Source organism: Cervus elaphus, chromosome 9, assembly GCF_910594005.1.
Source record: "Cervus elaphus chromosome 9, mCerEla1.1, whole genome shotgun sequence".
In the NCBI taxonomy this organism is placed as follows: Eukaryota; Metazoa; Chordata; class Mammalia; order Artiodactyla; family Cervidae; genus Cervus; species Cervus elaphus.
Window position 1 is genome coordinate 11,620,237 of NC_057823.1, and position 21,285 is coordinate 11,641,521.

At 47.8% G+C, this 21,285-nt stretch overlaps 1 protein-coding gene across 6 annotated transcripts in view; it reads left to right on the forward strand.

Moving 5' to 3' along the window:
• Positions 1-1,620: 1,620 nt before the first annotated feature.
• The window catches only part of AKAP8L (A-kinase anchoring protein 8 like), a 30,677-nt gene continuing 11,012 nt past the window's right edge, over positions 1,621-21,285 (forward strand). The window contains exons 1-13 of one of the 6 annotated variants that reach the window (XR_006342596.1): positions 1,621-1,752; positions 6,599-6,673; positions 10,290-10,322; positions 10,609-10,849; positions 12,681-13,134; positions 13,226-13,322; positions 13,405-13,475; positions 13,844-13,907; positions 14,734-14,842; positions 16,299-16,440; positions 16,534-16,639; positions 16,735-16,784; positions 16,876-17,006. Coding sequence is in view for 3 of the 6 variants with exons in the window: in XM_043911160.1 (XP_043767095.1) it covers positions 1,740-1,752; positions 6,599-6,673; positions 10,290-10,322; positions 10,609-10,849; positions 12,681-13,134; positions 13,226-13,322; positions 13,405-13,475; positions 13,844-13,907; positions 14,734-14,842; positions 16,299-16,440; positions 16,534-16,639; positions 16,876-17,006 (1,536 nt within the window). In the remaining 3 variants the exon portion in view is untranslated. Of the gene's footprint in view, positions 1,753-6,598; positions 6,674-10,289; positions 10,323-10,608; positions 10,850-12,680; positions 13,135-13,225; positions 13,323-13,404; positions 13,476-13,843; positions 13,908-14,733; positions 14,843-16,298; positions 16,441-16,533; positions 16,640-16,734; positions 16,785-16,832; positions 17,007-21,285 lie in introns of all 6 variants that reach the window. The other 5 variants (XM_043911161.1, XR_006342595.1, XR_006342594.1 and 2 more) reach the window with 5 other exon arrangements.

The following is a 21,285-nucleotide window of genomic DNA, read 5'->3' on the forward strand; positions in this document are numbered from 1 at the left end:
GGCAGGCAGGCATCCCTGAGGGTGACATTGAAATGAGCCCCACACTGGAGTGCACACTGGGCAGAACTTCATGTACTTCACATATGGAGCTTTTCAATGCATTGTGAACTTTGGCCCACGTGGCAGCCAAGTTTTGCATAGGCCCAGGTTTGGAGGAGTTGCTAAAACCTTTCATGGAGAATTCTAAGCACAGAAAAGTGGAATAGTAAAATGAACTGACCTACTCATCAGCTGTAAACTCATGACCAGTCTCTTCAGCTACAGCCCCTCCATGTGCTGCTCTCCTCCATCTGAATTAACGATCATCAGACCAATTAATCTCTTAATGTTTCAGCTTATTTCTCTGAAGGATACAGACTTTAAAAAGTGCCATGGAAATGAGAGATTAATATCAAAAAGTCAGTAGTGGCATACTTTAAAACAAACAAAAAAGTACAAGTCACCCAGCTTGATGAATTGTCACAAACAAACACATTAAGCACAATTTTCAGTGTCTGCAGCTCCCTCAAGTTGTCTCTTAGCAGCTATGAGATGACTCTTGACAGTGGACACATCCAAAGAGGCTGCTGAGGATACATTGCTGGAGCCTGGCTGCACTTCTTACTATAGGATCTCTGAAGTCCAGAACAAACTGAGAAGGGTTTAGAGCAGGTAGTTTCAGCTTTAACACTCAAGTGTCAAGGACCCTGAGGAAGTCATGAATGTCAAGCTTCAGTTTTCTTATCTTTTTATTTTTTATTTTTTGCTTTTTTTTTTCATTTATTTTTATTAGTTGGAGGCTAATTACTTTACAATATTGTAGTGGTTTTTGTCGTACATTGACATGAATCAGCCATGGATTTACATGTATTCCCCATCCCGATCCCCCCTCCCACCTCCCTCTCCACCCGATCCCTCTGGGTCTTCCCAGTGCACCAGGCCCGAGCACTTGTCTCATGAATAGTTTTCTTATCTTTTTAAATGGGAGTTTTTAAAAAGAAAAACCAACTTCCTCACAGATACAATGGAGCATTTGAAATAATACGAATATATTTATTACATATAATGATATAAACATGCTGTATATCTGTTATCTTTATGTAACGGTGGATAACAAAATGTAACATTTCTTTAGGTCACCCGGCACCGGACTGAATTCTTCACATATGTTATTTCACATATTTGAAACTGTGCCCAGTATCTTGTTTGGCACTTAGCTGTAATTTTCATTCCAACATGGCTTTACCTTGTTCGCTTTGGAGCTGAAGGCCAGGGAAGTTAGGAGAGTGTAGATTGGCACAACACCCCCGCGGCAAAGCCGGGACTGGAGGAGTGCCCTGCCCTGTAGACCCAGCTCCCTCTGGCGGGCCTCCAGGGCACAGGCCTTTCCCGCCTGGCCGCGCTTGGGCCTCAGGTCTTTCCGTAGTGAACAGCTCCGCCCCTTCGAACTCTGCGGGAGTCCACCTCCGGGCAGTTTCCTCTAAGCCAATCAGCATGGTCTCAAAATAACGGGAGGCGGGATTAGGGCGGGGCTCTCGTGAGATTGGCAGAACCCTCAGCCACGGGCCTAAGGAGGCTCCGAGATGGACAGCAAGGCTATCCAACCGGCGTGAAGCCTGGGTCCGGCGCGAGCCAATGCTGTCGAGAGGCGGGGCTTAGTTGTGTGTAGAAGGGGCTCGGGGGATTGTCTCCGCTAACGCGGCGGCGTCCCACGCGTGGAGTAGCTGCCAGACTGTTCGGGTGCAGTTTTCGCTGCTGCCATGAGCTACACAGGTGGGCCCGGCAGGGTTGGTGAGGAGGGGGGTCGGGCTCTGGGTGCAGAGGGATAGGGATGTGCCGGAGCCGCGCCGGGCTCGTCCGTGCCTCTCCCGGGGCTTGGACACTGCCCTCTCTGCGGTCACAAAATGGCGCCGGGAGCCCGTCGCTTCAGTATCGTGCCCCTCACGCCTCGGCGTCTCAGTTCTCTGTGCTGGCCACCTTGAGTCCCGGCTCCCAACCGCCCGAAGTTTTGGCTTCTGTCGCCTGTGTCGGTGGGCCTTGGTCTCGGCACCCGAGTTCTCGCCTCCGTTCCTGGCCCGGCCCCTTGGGCCCTCGTCGCCTCAGGTCGCCCTTTCTCAGGCCTCGGCCCTTCAGGTCGATCTGCGGACTCGGCTGCAGTCGCAATTGTTCCCCGCGCAGTTTCCCTGCAAATACCGCGGTTGGCCGCCCCACCCCCTCGCCTTTATCTGCCCCAGGGTGGGAGAGGCGTCAGCCCCCCGCCGCGGGGGGTGTGTGTGTGGGTGGGTGAATAAATAAATGAAGCGTTTGGGCCGAGTGGGGAACCTCGCGTCCTTAGGGACTGAGCCTTGTGAAGAATGGCTGGCTTCCGTGTTAACTCATTCCACAACTGTCAAATTCATCGTGGCGTCGGGGGTTGAATAGACACTGATATACTGACGGGAATTCCTCAAGTGTTTTATAGAGGAGGGCAGATCATAATCGGGAAACGAACGTAGTATGTGTTGTGGAGTAGTCAGTACCCTGAGGACCTTGTTCTATTACGTGGGGTGGTTGGGGACCTCTGGAGAGCATTGAGCATTTGAGTAGAGACCTGAATGGAAAGTGGGAGTTAGGGATATCTGGCCAAGGGGGCCGTCGATATAAAGACCTAGTGACAGGAGCTGCCTGGCCTGTTAAGCGATCAGCCCGAGGTGATCAGTGGGTCTTGAGCTAAGGGAGGGAGCCGTAGGATATGCCTGGGTGATTACAAATCATCCCTGAATGAATTCAAAGGCTGGTCTGGGATTGCTTTCGGAATAACTGATGAGACTTCTCAGCCAAGAGCTTCCCTTGTTAATGGGTTTTTACAGGCTTGAGCTTGTGTGGTTGCTGGGTAAGCTGCATTCTACTTGGAATGTTTAGGACTGAGAGTGGAATCTGAGCCTCTGGGGCTGCTCCATAGGCAGCTGTATATTGGCCTTAGAGGAGAAGGTAGTGTTAGCCCTCCCTTCTCCAGGTCAGGAGCTTGGCAAGAACTCCAGTTTTTTTAAGCAACCATCCCTTAGCCCAGTGGTTCTCAACCACAGGCAAGTTTGCCCTCCAGGGGACATTGGCAAAGTTTGAAGCGTGGTATTTGGTTGTCACTTCTTGGGGTGGGAGTTGCTACCTGTCCAGCTAGTGGGTAGAGGCCAGGAGTGCTGCTAAAACATGCTATAGTGCACAAGGTGGCCCCACCATAAAGAATTATCTGGCCTCAAACATCAGCAGTGCCAAGGTTGAGCAACCCTGCACTAGCCTTTGTGTACCTTTTCTGATTCACCAGGGAAGTCAGTCGGATTGATACTGACATATCTGGAATTGAAAACTGATCCTTTTCACCAAATCTTATCAAGAACTGGAAGACAGTTCTGTGGTTATTAGGGACAGGACTGCTGAAGAAACCAGGGGATGACTGGTTGGGTGCTGTAGGGTAGCTTAATAATGATCCATTTAATTTTATAGAGAAGGAAACTGATGTATAGAGGTTACAGATGGTCAAGTTTGAATTTCAGCTCCATATCTTGTAGGCTATAATTCTGTGTTTGGGTTGGCAGTGAGGTAGCCAAGCTAATGAGGTTATGATTAGTTTTCCCTTGATCTTAACCAACTGAAAACCACAGTCGCTTTATAATGTGTGACTTTGCCTTTTAAGAAGCAGACCACTAGAGTCAGAGGGACTTCCCTGGCAATCCAGTGGTTAAGATTCCACTGCAGGGGCACAGGTTCAGTTCCTGGTGGTGGAACTAAGACACCCACGTGTCAGGAGGTGCTGTCGTAAATAAATAAATGAATGAATGAATGTCAGGCATTTTATGTCACATTTTAGACAACTCTCTTTGCCTTTAAGGAGAATTTCTGGAGGCCTTAAAGCAAATGTTACCATTATTAGTAACGGTAGAAGGTGATTTAAAATGTATCTTTTTGATAATTTATCTAATTTTTTAACCTAATTTTTTTAATGTATACTTGAGAAAGAAGGTTCTGTCTCTACCACTAAGAGGAGGAAGATAGGAGCAGTAGAAATACAGGACAAAAATCCAGAATCAGATCTTTAAACAAAAGTCTGAAATGCCACCGGTCTTTTTATAGAAACATTCATCATCTCATATATTTTCTCTGTGTTAGGAATGCACAGGTGGTTTACCTGGATGGCTCTGGCTTGGGATTTCTCATAAGGTTACATTTTAGATGTTAGTTGGGACGTTAATCATCTGAAGGCTGAACTTGGGCTGAAGGTGACTCAAACTAATGTGCCTGACAGGTTGATGCTGGCTATTGATTTCTATACTATCTGGAGCTCTCCACAGGCCTGCTAGAGTACTATATGCTGTTTTATAGTAAGAGTGAGTAATCTGAGAGAGAATGAGGTGGAAGCCTCAGAAGTTGCACTGGGTCATTTCTATAATATCTTTTTGATTAAACTGCCTCCCTCTATTTGGGAAGAGACAACATGATGTCAGAAGGCAAGAATCATTGGAGGCCATCTTGGAGGCTGATTTTCTCTGGATAGTAGAGGTTGGCGGCAACCTAACCTCTTTCCTGTTGTCTTCCAGTTTTTGGTCATTTAATATTATTTCTTCAAAGAATCCCGTTCTAAAAAACATAGGAAAAGATGTGTTTTTGAGCAAAAAAAGATACCAACCTCTCTGAAATCAAGCTGAAAAATCAAGCTGAACCAAGACAAGATCAATACTCAGCCAGATAAGAATTGGTTCACAATTGGACCATAACTGGCTAAAGAAGGTCCTGCCCTGGGGGCAGTGTTGTGGCACAGAATATTAATGTAGAGAGGACGGAACTAGAGCTGAGTTTGCCTTTGAACTCTGAAGGTCTGATGGATTGATGGATTATCTTTCCTTTTTCTCAAGGAAGAATCAGGGCCCTCTCCCCTCAATATACATAGATCTTTTGCTCTGTAGCTTTAATACTGTGTTCCAGTATGTATTCCTGTTAGTTTGTGGTAGGTTAGTTGCAGCTGCAGTACATTCAGACCACGTTACCTAAAGTCTGGAGTTGTTTTGCCAGTGGCACTATTGCTGAACAAACAGGTTTCCTAAAGCTGCTTGAGCAAGCAGTGGAAAAGGCCAGTGTAAGGTGGTACTTAAACTGGGAGCCTTCCCCACAGGTGAACCTTCTTTAGATTACTTTCAATGTTTCTTGTGTACAGTTATTATCAGGGTTACAATTTAGGCATCTCAGGAAGGTCCTGGGTCCCTGGAGGAAATCCATTCCAGTGTACCCTCTTTAATTAGGGAATGTAGAAAATGTTGGATTTATATACTTCTGTCACCAGCTATCTCATTCCCCAGTGCCCAGTCTCAGTTCCCTCCTCTGGGAAGTAAAGTGTGGATCCACTGATCTTTATTTGAAACCCTTGGAGCTGGGTGTGTTTTGGAATTCTAGCTTAAAAGGACGTTCCACGACACCTGCAGTGGGGTCTGGGGCAGCACCTTGTAATTAAATGAAGAAAGATAAAGAATGTCCTCCTGGGTCAGTTTTGCCTAAAATGCATGTTGACACCACATTTGAGGAAAACACTTGGTTTTCAGACCTTTTTGGACTTTGGAATTGACAGGGTAAGGGATCTTGGCCCTGTCCCTTTTGTTGGCTGTGGTGAGGATGAAGCGAAATAATGCAGATGAACCTCTTAGCATCCTGCGGGAAAAACACTTGTTCAGTGTTGGCTGTTGTTGCTGTCATATTTGCTGCTGTTGTCTTAAGAAATGAACTAGAAAAAAAAAGAAAAAAGAAGTGAACTAGAAAGAGTGGCAACAAATACTTGAATGCCTGCTCAGGGAAAGGCACTTGGTGTATGCTTTTATTGTGAGCAAGCTACTGGAGGTGCTGGCTTTAATTTTTAGGTCATGAGTTGGCTCTTGATGGGAACGGGCAAATGTTGCCTCTTATGGTGTCTGTCATAATTTCAGTGCTAAGGGCAAATCACTTAAAAAATATTTTACAGAAATATTTTAAAAGTGTAGATTAAAAGATAATCAGCATTTGAGACCAGTAGTTTCTGGTAGAAGTTCAGATTTTCCTTACTTGGTACTAATTCATTAGAAGTTGAGAAATAGTATAAGATTTGAGAAGATAGGACATTATATGTATAATCTATAATACTTGTTCCATGTAAACATGCTAACCCCAAGTAATTACATTTAAGAGGTAATTGTAATACACTTTTTTTTTTTATGGGAAAATGAAAAAAGTACATAAGCTTTAGATTTGGGGGAATGGAATAGGTATTATTTACCTTAACATTGTTCAGAATTAACCCCCTTTGTTTTTTGAGTTGGAGCTCACCTTTCAGTGATTTGATGTAAACGTTTTCTTCATTTACCTGAATAATTTGGGTACCCATTTATCAATACAGGATACTGGCTTAAAGGTTTAAAAATGTTTATCCAATCTTCTGACATAACAAGTTAAACATAGCCTGCCTTTCCTTTGGTTGATATCTTCTGGAGGTGTTCATAAACCCAAAGTTTGGTGGCTTTCCAGTGAGGGGAGGGTCTGCCAGGCAGTCTCCATTGAAGGGTAGTCTTAGATCATTTTCATGTGGCTTGTTTGGAGAAATTAACCACACTGTACATATATTTAGGCTTTGTCCAGGGATCTGAAACCACTTTGCAGTCAACGTACTCAGACACAAGCGCCCAGCCCACCTGTGATTATGGTAAGTGTGGGCCCCTGGGAACTGGAGGGTGCGTGCTCTGCTTTCTAGTGGCAGAGCAATCCACTGGTTTATTAGTAGCCTTTAACATTGCTGTCACACCGTCTTTTCCAAATGCAAACTTGTGTGAAATGGTATGGTGGGCTCTTAGAATAGATAGAGAGGGGTTAGGATTGCCCTTTGGGGGCAATTATGGGAAAGGTGTCTGTTATTGAGCAAGCTGGAGTTCTTGGCTGTATATGATTGGTTCCTTTGACCCTTTGACAAACTGTTAGAAGTACTTGTGGCCTGTGACAAAGATGTAGGTTCCATAAATCCCCTCGAGGGAGGGTTTGGGGAGGAGAGTGGCCAAAGTCCAAAGGATTGGTGTGAGCAGAAACCGAGCCATTAACTTAACCCCAGGGTAGTGCATGAGATTCTAGTATAGGCGAGGCTGCCTGTCTGAATCTAGATGGCTTTTAGAGACACAGTCAGGCCGGCAGGCTCCTCACACACAGGGTTGAGAGAAAGTTTCTCATTGATTTCTCAACTGTGGACAGACACACTGAATCTCTAATTCAGAAGGATCCATAGATACTCTGTTGGTGTCTCTCAGCAACCCAGAACTGCCAGTAAAGCTGTTTCTCAGTGATTTGTGACCATGACCCTAGTTCTCTGTCATGAAGGAGCTTTCTTCAAAGGGTTTTGCCTTGGTTATTGAGATGGGTAATTGGTTTTACTGCCAAGGTCTAGGTAAAGACTGAGTCTATAGTCACATTCTCTCAGGAGTCACTGATTAAGTGGAAATAAGTAAAATTCCCTGAAGGATTGTCAGATTGTCCCAGGGGAGAGGAAGACTTAAGAAAATGTTCTGAAAATGAGTAAGGAGGTATCAAATAATTCATAAGGAAGAGAAACTTTGTTTGCATGGCTTCTCTGTCCTGCCCTCCCTACCTCAACCCTTTTCATTAGACATAATCCCAAATTGCACATCTTTTTTGAACCATTTTCCCTCAGGTTTATATATTCTGGTCCAAAGCATTTTACAAGATGTGCCATTTGCAAATATTTTCTCCCAGGCTGGGGCTTGTCTATTTGTTCTCTTGATAGTGTCTTTTGAAGAACACAAATCCTTCATTTTTGGTGAAGTTCAGTTCATCAGTCTTTTATTCTTGTTTGTTTTAAAAATCTTGCAGCTGTGCTGTGTGGCATGTGGAATCTTAATTCTCTGACCAGGGATTGAACTTGAGTCTTAACCACTGGACTGCCAGGAAAATCCCAATCTTTTTTTTTTTTTTTTTTATCATTTGCACCGACTCTTCGTTGCAGTGCAGGAGCTTCTCTAGTTGCAAGATGTTTCTCTTGTAGAACACAGGCTCTAGAGCGCACGGACTCAGTAATTGCAGCACATGGGCCTCTCTACTTGTGACTTGAGCTTAGTTGCCTGACCAGGGTTTGAACACATGTCCCCTGCTTTAGAAGGCAGATTCTCAACCACTGGATCACCAGGGAAGTCCTCCCAATTGTATCTGGGAAATTTATACTTAAACCAGGGTCACAAAGATTTTCTTTTAAGCACTTAATAGTCTTAGGTTTTACATTTATTTTGTGATCCATTTTGAGTAAGTATTTCTACCAAGTATACAATATAGGTCAAGATTCTTCTTTACCTTTGTTGAAAATTAATTGAATGTATATGTGTGGGTCTGTATCTGGATTCTAATTCTGTTTCATTGATTTGCATGTTTTAATTTTCCTCAACTACCTTGTTGTCTTGATCACTATAGTCAGTCTTGAAATTTGTGAATGAGTCCTCTAGGTTTATTCTTTTTCCAAAATTGACTTGGATATTCTTGTTTCTTTGCTTGTACCTATAAACTTTAGAATCAGTTTGTCAATTTCTATAAAAATTCCTCCTGAGATTTGGAGTGGAATGGTCTTGAATCTATAGTTTGTGGGAATTGAAATCTTAACAGTATTAAGCCTTCCAGTATGCAAACACAGTATGTCACTTTATTTGTTTATGTCTGATTTTTTTTTTTTAGTGTTTTGTAGGTTTTGCACACAAATCTTGCACATATTTTGTTCCTTTCCTTGTGCCTCTCTGCTGTTCTGGCAAGTCCTCGGTAGTGGAAACCTGGAGTTGGGTAGGGACACCGTATTCGGGACTCAGGCATAGCCCCGATGGGCTGCCTTTGTCTCCCAGTCCTGTCTCTTTTTGAATAGCCAGTGTCCAGTGTCCTGGTTGCAGACAGCCACGTGGCCAGACCCTTTTAGCTGCTGGGACTAAGTGTGCATTTTTCCTTGTGTGGCTGTGCCAGCCACTCTTCTTGCCCGTTTGAATGCCTCATTCACCACTCACTCCTTGCATGATCTCCACATGCTGTCCCTTGCTGCTCTCTAATTACTTAGGGTCTGCTTTACCACACAGTGCTCTGGACCTGAGGAGTGCCTGGGACTGCTCGCCTCTGTTCTGTGTGCTCTGAGCATGGTAATCGTTGAATGAACAAACGAATGAGAAGCTCCTGCTTTGGTTTCCCCAGCTGTAGAGGATTTTTGCTTTGTGAGCTCTAGCATGTCCACGGTTCATTAGTTTCATCTCCAGGTCCTTGCTGGTTTCCAGTGTCTCCCTATTGGTTTGTGCAGTAGATCGAGGGGAAACCTGAGTATAGGATTTCAGCTTGCACCCACGCATGTTCACTCTGATTCATCTCAGTGTTTGCACTCTTGCTTTCCTGTGGCTGGATTCTGTTGTTCGTCACACTGCCGTCTCGCTGAGGTTTGGTTCTCTGTTCTGGGACAAGCATGACCTGCCTGTCTACAGGGTAGACGCTGTGGAATAGGAGACAACTCTGAGGTCCCACCAGAGACACTGGGGAAGTGGTCACCTGTTCTCATACACTTCCTTGGGAGAGAATTGTGTGTGCTCGACTCAGAGATTGCCCTTGGGTCTGCACTTGGTCAGTTTTCAGTGGCTTTATGTTTTCGAAGGAAAGAGTTTTTCTTATGTGCTATAATAAAATTCAAAGTACGTTTAGTTTATAATCCAAATTGTATTTTCATCAGCTCTTCTCAAGGGTGGTGTCTTGTCTTTCCCTCTGCTTATGTGTTCCCGTGCAGCGCACTCACACAATTCAAGGGCTTGATGGTTCTCCCTGTTAAGGCAGACATTTGAAGGACTAGGGTGGTCAGTTTCTCTGCTCCAGATGGCTTTGTCGGGTGATCTGACTGACAGGATTTTGGAGTGGATATGAGCTCTTTGCTGAGCTGCTTTTACGGCGTGGAATCAGTGTAAAGCACCGGAACTGCTTACCTCTTCCTCTTATTGGTGCTTAGCCAAGGGCCAGAGTAGTCTTCCAATTCTGACTTATTACGGCAGCCATATAGGAGCCAAATTCCTTCCCTAAGAGTGTTGAGGGGGTAGGTTCCTTAAATAGCAGATGGTCAGAGGCACGAAAGATCGGGCACCAGGGCACCATGTGGCCTAGGTCAGTTAGATAGTGCTCTCAAGCTCAAGGCTTCTCAGTTAGGGGAGGTTCAGCCTCCGCTCAGGTTCTAGGAATCATTGTTTTTATGCCGGAATTAGACTCATTATACTGTAAGCAATTATAGATATAATTGCCCTTTTACTTTTTTGTAGGATATGGAACTTGGAACTCTGGGACAAACAGAGGCAAGTATTATTCCTGTGATCACTCTTCTCTCCCTTGGGATTGGACTGGTTGAGTCTTTTCTGCCACTGTGCAGCTTAACCAAGGTTTCGGGATGGGGCTTGCCTTTGGGGGTTCGAAGTGCCCTGGGGCTGGCTGTTCCTTCCCAGAAGGCTGGGCCAATCCAGCCTTGGGTGGCTAAGATCCAGGCTTGTCTCTGTGACCAAAGGTGTCCTTGTCTCTGTGTGTGTCTGTCTCTCCTCGCCCCCTCCATCTTGTCTGTCTGTCTTTCTGTCTCCATCATTGCAGGCTACGAGAACTATGGTTATGGCTATGGCTATGGCCAGGATAACACCACCAACTATGGGTATGGTATGGCCACTTCAAACTCTTGGGAAATGCCTAACTCTGACACAAATGCAAACCCTAGTGCCATGGGTAGTGCCAGTGCTGATTCCGTTTTGTCCAGAATTAACCAACGCTTAGATATGGTGCCGCATTTGGAGACAGACATGATACAAGGAGGCGTGTACGGCTCAGGTGGAGAAAGGTGAGTGGGCACCAGCCTAGGGGCAGAGGCTTTGCAGGGTCACCCACAGCCCCCTGGCAGTCTCCTTTTTCTGAACTTCCTGTTATATCTGTCTGCTTTCTCCTTCTTTGCTGTGCTACTGGGGCTTCCCAGAGACTGTGTAGGGTCTGTTTCACGTTCCTTCTCTGGCTTGTGTCCCGTCCTCCCTCCATCCTCACCCATTGCCTGGTGGTGAGCCTCTTTTCCAGCTTGTAGAGGGCCAAGCAAGCCCACTCTGGGCTGGTTTCACTGTGACCTCTGAGTGGCTCTTCTCAGGGCATTGTCGAATGACTCTTCCTTCTGGAGACAGCCATTTGAAGTCCTTGCAATACTTTGCACCCTGCACTCTGTTAGGGCAGGACCGTTTGGGTTGTGTATAAAGGATGGGGTGAGCCCTTGAGCTGAGCACCGCAAGCTGGGCCATCCCACATAAGGCACAGGAAAGATGGGGGCATGTCCTGGCCACCCTTTGGTGCCTTATAAATGTGTAGCTGTTGAGCCTCAGAAGTGCCCCTGTAGGGAGCTGTTGATGGCCTCATTTTGTAGATGAGGAAAGTGAAGTGCCCGCAGGTCGTACCTCTTGCCCAGAGGCACGCAGGAGCTGGGCCTCCACTCAGATCTGCCTTCGGATTTGTCCTTGTCTGATCTGGTGCTTGGCCAGGAGTTTTGTGCCCTAGTGAGAGGTTTCAGTGAGAAGGGCACATGGATTTCTACCACGGGATGGAGTGAAGTGGCCTAATGGCTTCAGTTGACAGATGGGAGAGAGCCGAGAGTAAGGAGGGGCCTGCCCAGACACTGCTAGGGCCAAGTGAGGCTCCAGGAATACTAGGGGGCAGAGGGTGCCAAGGAGATTTTTGCTTGCATGGGCTCTCTAGCAAGCAAAAAGTGTTGGGGGAGGCCCAGCACATCCCCTCTCCTTGTGCCTGATAGTCATGGTGTTGGATCTGAGGCTGCCCGATGGCGGGCAGTTGTGGGGGGGCTGACACTGCTGCTGGTGCCAGCTGCCTGTGTACCGTCTTACAGCAACCTAAAGCTGGAAAGCAGGGTTCAGAGACAGAGTGGCAATTGGGTCGCCCTGGCCTCCTCTTTCATGCTGCTGGTGCTTCTGAACTACCAGGCTTTGGCAAAGAGACGTGTGGGGTCTGGGCCTGTGGGCTGCAGCCGAGGTTAGAACAGCTGTCTCTGATTCCACAGTCAGAACGCCTGGCTTGCCTTCCCACTTGCTGTGTAGGCTGTGATGCCCTGTCCTGGGCTCCAGGGATGATACGAGCTCATAAGAGTTCTGTTCTTGTCATTGGGCAAGGTTGCAGTGTCTTTACCAGCAGATGTCCTGTATTCCTCTTTGTTTTCGGTGGTGAGGGAGTTTGGGGGTTTCCTTTGGATGTTACCAGCCCCGGTGGACAAAACACTGATGCGCTGGATTGCCCATGCATTGCGGATGCTGGGGCGCATGGCTCTGCCCCTCGAGGAGCAGCCGTGGGCATTGTGACTGCACAGACACACACATTTCCTGTGGGCCCGCTCTTCTCCTGAGACCTACTCTACCCTAGCAGTCAGTCCTCTTAGGGTCTGAAAGCTGGTGCATGGTCATATGCAGGCTTGGGGATGTGAGCTGAGGGCACCTGCCAACTTCTAGAAGTCTGCCCCGAGAAGCCTTTTAAGTTGGCATTTCTGAATGTTGGTCCTCTGTGATGGGCTGGGGTAGTGCTGGAGTGGGTCTTCTGTCCCCAGAACGGGCAGGTTTGCTGGAAGGCAGGAGCAGAAGGGTGAGGGGACCCGAGGCCCCCTTGATGCTTGTCATCTGCCTCTGCAGGTATGATTCCTACGAGGCCTGTGACTCGAGGGCCGTCCTGAGCGAGCGTGACTTATACCGGTCGGGCTATGACTACGGAGAGCTTGACCCTGATATGGAAATGGCCTATGAGGGCCAGTACGATGCCTACCGCGACCAGTTCCGCATGCGTGGCAGCGACAATTTTGGCCCACGGGCTCAGGGCTGGGCCCGGGACTCCCGGAGTGGCCGGCCGATGGCCTCGGGCTATGGGCGCATGTGGGAAGACCCCATGGGGGCCCGGGGCCAGTGCATGCCTGGTGCCTCCCGGCTGCCCTCCCTCTTCTCCCAGAACATCATCCCTGAGTACGGCATGTTCCAGGGCATGCGTGGCGGGGGCACCTTCCCAGGTGGCTCCCGTTTTGGCTTTGGGTTTGGCAATGGCATGAAGCAGATGAGGCGGACCTGGAAGACCTGGACCACGGCTGACTTCCGGGTGAGTGACAGGGGGCCCTCCTGGTCTGTGACTGAGAAAGTGAAGGGCCTGAAGCTGTTTACCCTGACCCGGCTCCTCCTTTCTGACCCAGACCAAGAAAAAGAAGAGAAAGCAATGCGGCAGTCCTGATGAGCCAGACAGCAAAGCCACCCGGACGGACTGCTCCGATAACAGTGATTCGGACAACGGTGAGCTTGGGTGCTGGGCCCATGACCCTTGCCCTCTGCCCCATGGGACTCCTGCGCTGAGCTTGCTCCTCTTACCTTTCAGACGAAGGCACAGAGGGGGAAGCTGCAGAGGGCCCTGAAGGCGCTGAGGCTGTGGAGAAGGGCTCCAGAGCAGTAAGTGGCCCCAGCCCTGCACCCTCTCTGTGGGTGAGGCCTGCGAACAGTGGGCTGCTTGAGTCCCTGTGCCACAGAGCAGGCCTCTCAGAAGAACCACAGGCCAGCCTGAGTTATCTCTGCGTGCAGGCGTGATTAGCACGAGGAAGTGGAGGTCTGGTAGAGAGCACAGGCTGTTGGCAGGACGCCTAACCAGAGGCTGGATTTCCTTTTCAGAAAATGGCCGAGTGAGCCCTCTGTGCGAGGCCTGTTGGGAGGACATGAGGCGCCTGGCTCTATGCCTGGCCTGGTACAGGGCCTTGTCACTTAACAGCTGTTAGGAGCAACTGCACAGCCTTTAACATTGACTATCTGAAATTGTGTCCTAGGAAGGAGAAGACGAAGAGGGAAAAGAGGAGGGGAAGGAAGATGGCAAAGAGGATGCAGAGAAGGGTGAGTCTTCTGAGTGGCCTGGGTACTGGGGTGGCTTTTCCAGATGCTTGTGGTGGGAGGGGTCCAGCCGAGGGCAGGGTTTTGGCAGAAATATGTCCAACTTGGATCGTCCCTGTGTGGCTGACTATGTGCTGGTAGGGAGTAACCTCTCTTCCTCTGCCTGGTTCCCACTCTGGCCCTGATCTCAGACAGTACACTGGTTTTGCCTTCAGGTGGGGGGAGCAAGCAAAAGTGTGGGGGAACCCCAGGCACAGCCCCTGCCCTCAGGCCCTTCGTAACGTGCAGTTCCGAGTCCTCAGTGGCTGGTGTCCAAGCTGGGACCCTTGGTGCAGTTTTTACGGCTCTGGTTTGCGTGTCCTTTCCCTTAGCACCTCTACAGCCCCTGTTGGGTGTCCGTGTCTCCCTATTCGAGTGATGAGCGTCAGCAGGTACCTAACCTAAATCCAGCCTCAGCCTACTGTTGCCGCGGTACCCAGTGTGGGTGGGCAGGGCCGTGTGAGCTTTGGGGCCTTTACCCTTGGGGGCTGCACTCAGGCCCCACCTGAGGCCTTCCTGCATTCTGCCACCTGGGTCCTCTGAACTTTTGCCAGTATCCCCACTGAGACAGCCTCTCTTTACCTTCCAGCTTCCCTGTGGCTCACTCTGCAGAGTGTGGATGTCCTGGAACGTGGTGGGGTCAACTCCCCACCCATCCCAGGGCTCCCAGCCCTGCTCGCAGCCAGAGGCCTTGCTCGAGCAGCTGCTTTCAGAATGGACCCCCTGGAGTAGACAGTGGATATCCAGCCAGAGGCCACAGACTGGTAACCATGCCCTTCTGTTCCCATAGGGGTCCTGAGCGCCCAGGATGAGAGTGGCCAGGCCAAACGCAAGTTGCAGGCAGGCAAAAAGAGCCTGGACAAGCAGAAAAAGCGGCAGCGAGACCGCATGGTGGAAAGGTAACCGGCTTCCCTCCACCCCTTTGCCTCTGCCTCGCTCTGGGGCTGCCTACAGGAGAGCAGGGCCATAGCTCTGCTGCCTCACCGCCCTCTGGCCTCCCTTGGGAGCCACCACCTGCTCGGCCGTGCATGGACCCTGCTTTCTGCCAGGCCCAGCTCCCAAGGCCTGATTCATCCCCTGCCCCTGTGCGGCCGCCTGGCGACCGCTAGTGACTTTGGCCTGATATCTGACACTGCTCAGCACCGTTGCCCAGAAGCTCCGGCGCTAGGTCACTCGGCACATGAGCCCCGAGGTGCACTGGGGGCCTGATGCCCCTGCGGGAGGGGGCCAGCTCGGCAGAGACTCAAGGTCCAAGGCGCCTGCGCCACCCCAGCTAGCTGCCAAGAGGCCGTCACTGTGCTCAGGAGAGACGGCAGCACCTGTGGGCTGTGGCAGCCTCGGGCCTGCCCTCTGCCCGGCCCGCCGGCCCTCTCAGGCCGGGCCTGTCTGCGGCTGAGCCCTTCACGCCCCTTGGTCGGGTCTGTCTGCCCTCAGGGCTCCCGCACTGGCGCTTGCCTCCTCCTCCTCCGCCTCAGACTCTTGCTCTTGCTGGACCTTCCTCAGCCTCGCCGGCGCCCGGCCCCTGGGCTCTCCAGACAAAGCTGACCCCGTGGCCCAGATAAGGACGTCCGGCAGAGGTAGGGACCTGCCCCGAGGCCTCGGTGGCGGCTGGCCTCTTCCGCCCCTTGCCACGGCGGCCTGCTCCGGCCCAGGCCCCAGACCCCGGGCTTCTGCTGTGGACACGCGGCCCAGACAGAGCACCTCGCTCAGGTGACTCCAGGCTGCCCTCTGGCAGGCCGGGCGGGCGCCCTCCTTCCAGCTCAGACTGGTCTCTTCTCAGAAGAGGAAGATGAGGCAGAAGGTGCCCAGGCCTGCTTGCCTCCCATCCCTCCCGACACTACCCCCAAGCATTCTGAGCAGAGGATGGGCTGGGTCTTTGAGTCCCTCAGCCCCCACAAGGAAGATGCAGCACCTTTTTGGGCCCTGCCTCAGGACTGTGTACTCCACTCTGCACCTCAGGGCCACCTGGCTCATGCCAGGGCATCCTTCCTTCTGCTCCCCAGCTGGGCCAAGTGCACAGGCTCCTGCCCAGCCTTGGTAGAGAGGCCCTCCAGCAACCTTCCAGCGACTCCTTGCCTGTTGCAGCAGCAGCTGCTGCCTCAGGCTTCAGCCTCCTGCCTGTGGGAAGGAAGAGCTCCTGCCCTGTCCCCTCCGTTGCAGTAACTGCAGCCTGCAGATGTTCTGTCCCTTTGCACTCCCAACCCCACTGGTCCTAGCCTGTCCCCCTGCTGGGACCACACCTCAGAGGCCCATGAGCAAGGCCTGTTTCAGGGCTCGCGGCTGGGTTGGGTGAGGCAGCAGCACTCTTCTCCGGAACCCTCTGGGTCTCAGCTCTGCGTTTCCCTCCTATGGCAGGATCCAGTTTGTGTGTTCTCTCTGCAAATACCGAACCTTTTACGAGGATGAGATGGCTAGCCACCTTGACAGCAAGTTTCACAAGGAGCACTTTAAGTACGTAGGCACCAAGCTCCCCAAGCAGACGGCTGACTTTCTGCAGGTGAGCCTTGGAGTGGTTGGACAGCTGCTGTTACCCTGCAGACATAAAGAGTGGCCCACACAAAGCTTGGTATCTCCTTGGTGTATCTGGCAGGAATATGTTACCAACAAGACGAAGAAGACAGAGGAGCTCAGGAAAACCGTGGAGGACCTTGATGGTCTGATCCAGCAGATCTACAGAGACCAAGATCTGACACAAGGTGAGGAGGTTCCATCCCAGCACTACCAGGCAGGACCTCAGCCTTCCCTCCTCTGGTTCTCAGAGTAGGGTCGCAACACCCCTCTGTTCCCCCAGGGAGGGTCAGTGAGAACAGCCTCAGGCCCACGTGGAAATGGCAGGGCGAGGTGAGGAGCTGGTCTGGCATTTTCCCCCAACTCCTGGGTCTTTCTTAGGTGTCTGGGACCAGTGGCGACTCCCTCCTTCTCCCCTCTACAGAAATTGCCATGGAACATTTTGTGAAGAAGGTAGAGGCAGCCCACTGTGCAGCCTGTGACCTCTTCATTCCCATGCAGTTTGGGATCATTCAGAAGCACCTCAAGACCATGGATCACAACCGGAACCGCAGGGTGAGTGGCCACCAGTGCCCTCCCACCATCCTGTGGGCTGACTCACCCCTGCCTGCCCATGAGGAGCTGCCAGGGGCAGGAATATAGACACGTTTTCAGCCCAGAGCAGTCAGCCACACTACAGAGGGATGGGAAACGGGGACTCTGCCTGGCAGGTGGTAGCATCAGAGCCAGACCTTAAGAAGTAGCAAGCTGTGGGAAATGGGGCCTGTGTATGCATAAGGGCCAATGGCCAGGTTAGGTTCAGACAGCAAACAGGGAGAAGTTTGTGGTGCAAGTGTTCCTGGCGGAGGGGATGGACACAGGCTCACCAGGGCTGGGCTGAGGGACCTGGGCATGCCCCTACAGGCAGCAGGGTTTTTACGTGGGGAACTGGTGGGGTTAGAGTTGGCATTAGACTAGAGACTTTGGGCACCTGTTGTGGGAAGGAGGTGGGGGGGATCAGTGAAGGGCCTTGGGAGATGATGGAAGAGCAGCTTGGGAAAGTGAACAGGAGTTCGGCATGAGGGAGTGATGAAAGTCTGGGTTATTACAGATTTCTGACTTGTTTAACTGGTGGACAGTGGTGCTGCTAAGACGAGGAGGGTGGGGTAGCTTATGGTACAAGGAAAGGAGCCAGTTTGGCAAGAAAATTGTCTTGTGTTCCAGTGAATTCCCAAGGCCTAACACAGAAGCCAGGGTGGGTGTTTTTTTGGTTGAATGGGTGACATCCTGAATTAGAGCTGACTTTTAGAGATAAGTGAGCAGGGTGGGGCTTTGTAGTAGGGAGAGAGCTGGGAGGCCCAGGGCCAGGTCTGGGCTAGAAAGAGAGGCCTGGCTGCCGTCATCCTGGACGATGCTGACAGAGCTTATGAGCAGATGTAGCACACAAGGGGAGTGTAAGAAATCATTTCTCAGCCTTTTTCCAGGCCCATCAAATTCATCTCTGGTCTTTCTCAATGCAGTGATTCTCAACAGTGGGATGGGCTTAGAGATCTGGCTGGATGGTTGAGGAGATTCAGGATTGGCATATACCGTTGACAGATTTGGAAAGGTACAGAAAATGTCTGTTGGCTTTGGCAACAGAGAAGCTGTAGGGATCTTGCCAAGGTGAGACTCTTGGGTTGGTAGCTGATAAGGGTTAAAAGAGAACAGAGAGCAGACTGTAGAGAATGGACAGTGCATGGTATTAAAACTTAGAAAATTTAGGTGAAATGAATGATAGTTAGCAAAATATAAACTGATTGCAAAGCAAGTTGCAAAAAAAAAAAAAAAAAATAGCTGTAACAACCAGCGGCCATAGAGGGGATTGGAAGGGTGATAAAAGATACTTTGAAGACATCAGAAGTAGTTGGTTATAGAGAGTTCAAATATAAATACTATATTCTGTAAAATGCCAGATTTAGAAGTGAATAAAAAGCTTCTAGTTACTATTAATTTTGGTAACAGTTTTATTGATGCTCAATTCCCATACCATATAATTCATCCTTGTAAGGTATACAAGTCAGTAGTTTTTAATATATTCACAGTTGTGTAGCTGTCAGCACAATTATGGAACATCTTTATCATCTCAAAAAGAAACCCATACATTATAGCTGTCACTCTGTAACCGCCATAACTCCCCCAGCCTTAGGCAATCACTGATTTACTGTCTGTCTCCATGTATTTCTAGGCATTTCATATAAATGCAGTCACCATAGTATGTGGTCTTTTGTGATTGGCTTCTTCTGTTCAGCATGTGTTCAAGGTTCATCCATATTGTAGCATGTATCAGAACTTCATCCCTTTGTGTGGCTTAAAAATATTCTCTTGTATGGATATATACCACATTTAGTTTATTCATGCTTTAGAATTCAGATAGTTTCCACCTCTTGGCTATTATGGATAATTCTGTTATGATTCAAGTTTTTGTATGGACATGTGTATGGTTTTTTTAGACAGGAGTGGAATGTCTGAGTCAAATAGTAAGTTTAATTTCTTGAGGAACTGCCAGCTTATCTTCCATAGTGGCTGTGCCATTTTATATCCTCAACAACAATGTGTGAGCTCTGATTTATTCATATGTCACCAATACTTCACCAATAGTTGTTATTATCTGACTTTTTGATTCCAGCCGTTCAGTCATTCAGGTGTGCAGTGAGTGGTATCTGTTGTATTTTTCATTTGCATTTCCCTGATAACTGACTAATGATGTTGAGCATTTTATCATGGACTTGTTGGCCATTTGTCTGTCGTCTTGGAAGGGAAGAAATGTCTGTTCAGATACTTTATTTTTTAATTGTGTGGTCTTTATGAGTTAAGGTTCTTTATATATTCTCGATACAAGTCCTTAATCAGACATATGATTTGCAAATATTTTCTCCCATCCCATGGGTTTTTTCACCTTGATGTGTCTTTGTAGCACAAAAGTTTAATTTTGATGAAGTTCAGTTTATCTAAATTTTTTTCTTTTGTTCCTTGTGCTTGGGGTATCATATCTAAGAATCCGTTGTCAAATAAAAGGTCACAAAGATTTATCCCTTTGTCTTCTTATAATAAGGATTTTACAGTTTTAGCTCCTACAATTTGGTTTTTAATGCATTTGAGTTAATTTTTGTATATGGTGTAAGGTAATGTTCAACTTCATTCTATTCCATGTGATTTTTCAGTTGTCCCAATATCATTTGTAGAAGAAAGTATTCTTTCTTTGTTGAATGGTCATGGCTCTCTCACCAAAAGTCAGTTGACTATAGCTCCATGGATTTATTTCTGGACTCTCTTTATTCTGTTGTTCTCTGTGTTTATCCTTATGCCATTACCACACTGTAGCTTTATAGTAAGGTTTAGAATCAGAAACGAACACCTATAACTTCTCCTTTTTTTTTTTTTTTCAAGATTGTTTTGGCTATTCTGTGTTCCTTGAGATTCCACAGATTTTAGGACCAACATGTCAGTTTCTACAAAGAAGCCAGCTGGTATCCTAATGGGACTATATTCAATTTCTGTATCAGTTTGGAAAGTATTCCTGTCTCAGCAATATTAAGTCTTCCAGTCCATGAAAATGGGATGTCTTTGCATTTATTCAGAATCTTTAATTTCTTTCAACAATATTTTACAGTTTTCAGTGTATAAGATTTTTACTTTTGGGGATTATTAGTTTATTCCCAAGTACTTTATTCTTTTGATACTAATATAAATGGAATTGTGTTCTTTAATTCCATTTCTGAGTTGTTCTTTGTACCTGTTTCAAAATAGAATTGATTTTTGTTTGTTGATAACTGTATTCTGTAACCTCACTGAAGTTGTTTATTGATTTTAATCATGGATTTTTTAGCATTTTCTGTATATCAGTTGTCTATAGATAGAGATAAATAGTTTAACTACTTCCTCGCCAATATGGATGCGGTTTAATTTTTTTTTTCTTGTTTAATTGCCCTGGCTAGAACATCCAACACAATCTTGAAGAGAAGTATCTTCTTGTTCCTTATCTTGTCTCTTGGGGAGGAAGCTTCAGTCTTTGACCATTAAGCATGCTGTTTGGCTGTGGATTTTCCATAGATGCTCTTTATCTGGTTGTTGAATTCCCTTCTATTCATATCTTGTTGAGTGTTTTTATTCTGGAAGGGTATTGGGTTTTATCAGATCTTTTTCTGAATTTATTGAGATGATTGTGTGGTTTTTGTTTTTTATTTATTGATGCAGTATATTTCATTGACTTGAGGGTGTTAAGCCACCCTTGGCGTTATTGGGAAAAATCCTACTTGGTCATGGGGTATAATTCTTTTTATATGTTGTTGAATTGGCTTGGCTAATATTTTTTGAGAATTTGTGTATCTGTACTCATGAGATGTTGGTCTGTATTTTTTTTGTGATAGTTTTGGGTTTGGTATCAAGGTAATACTGGCCTCAAAAAATGAGTTGAGAAGTTTTCCTTCCTGTTGTTTGGAAGTTTGTGAAGAATTGGTATTAAATTGGTAGAATTTGCTCTGAAGCCATCTGGATCTGGGCTGTTCTTCGTGAGTAGCTTTTTTGTTTGTTTGTTTCATTACTAATTCAATTCCTTTTTTATTTCTGTATTGTCAGTAGTCCCCTTCTTTCATTTCTGATTGCTTTGAATCTTTTTTTCTTGATCAGTCTTGCTGAGGTTTAATTTTGTTGACATTTAAAGAACAAACTTACGGTTTTGTTGATTTCTTTTTCTTTTTTGCTCTTTTTTTTTTTTTCTGTTCTCTGCTTCATTAATTTCTGTTCCAATCTTCTGCTTGCTTTAGGTTCTTCTCTGTTCTGATGTAGCCATTTATAACTAAGTTTTCCGCTGAGT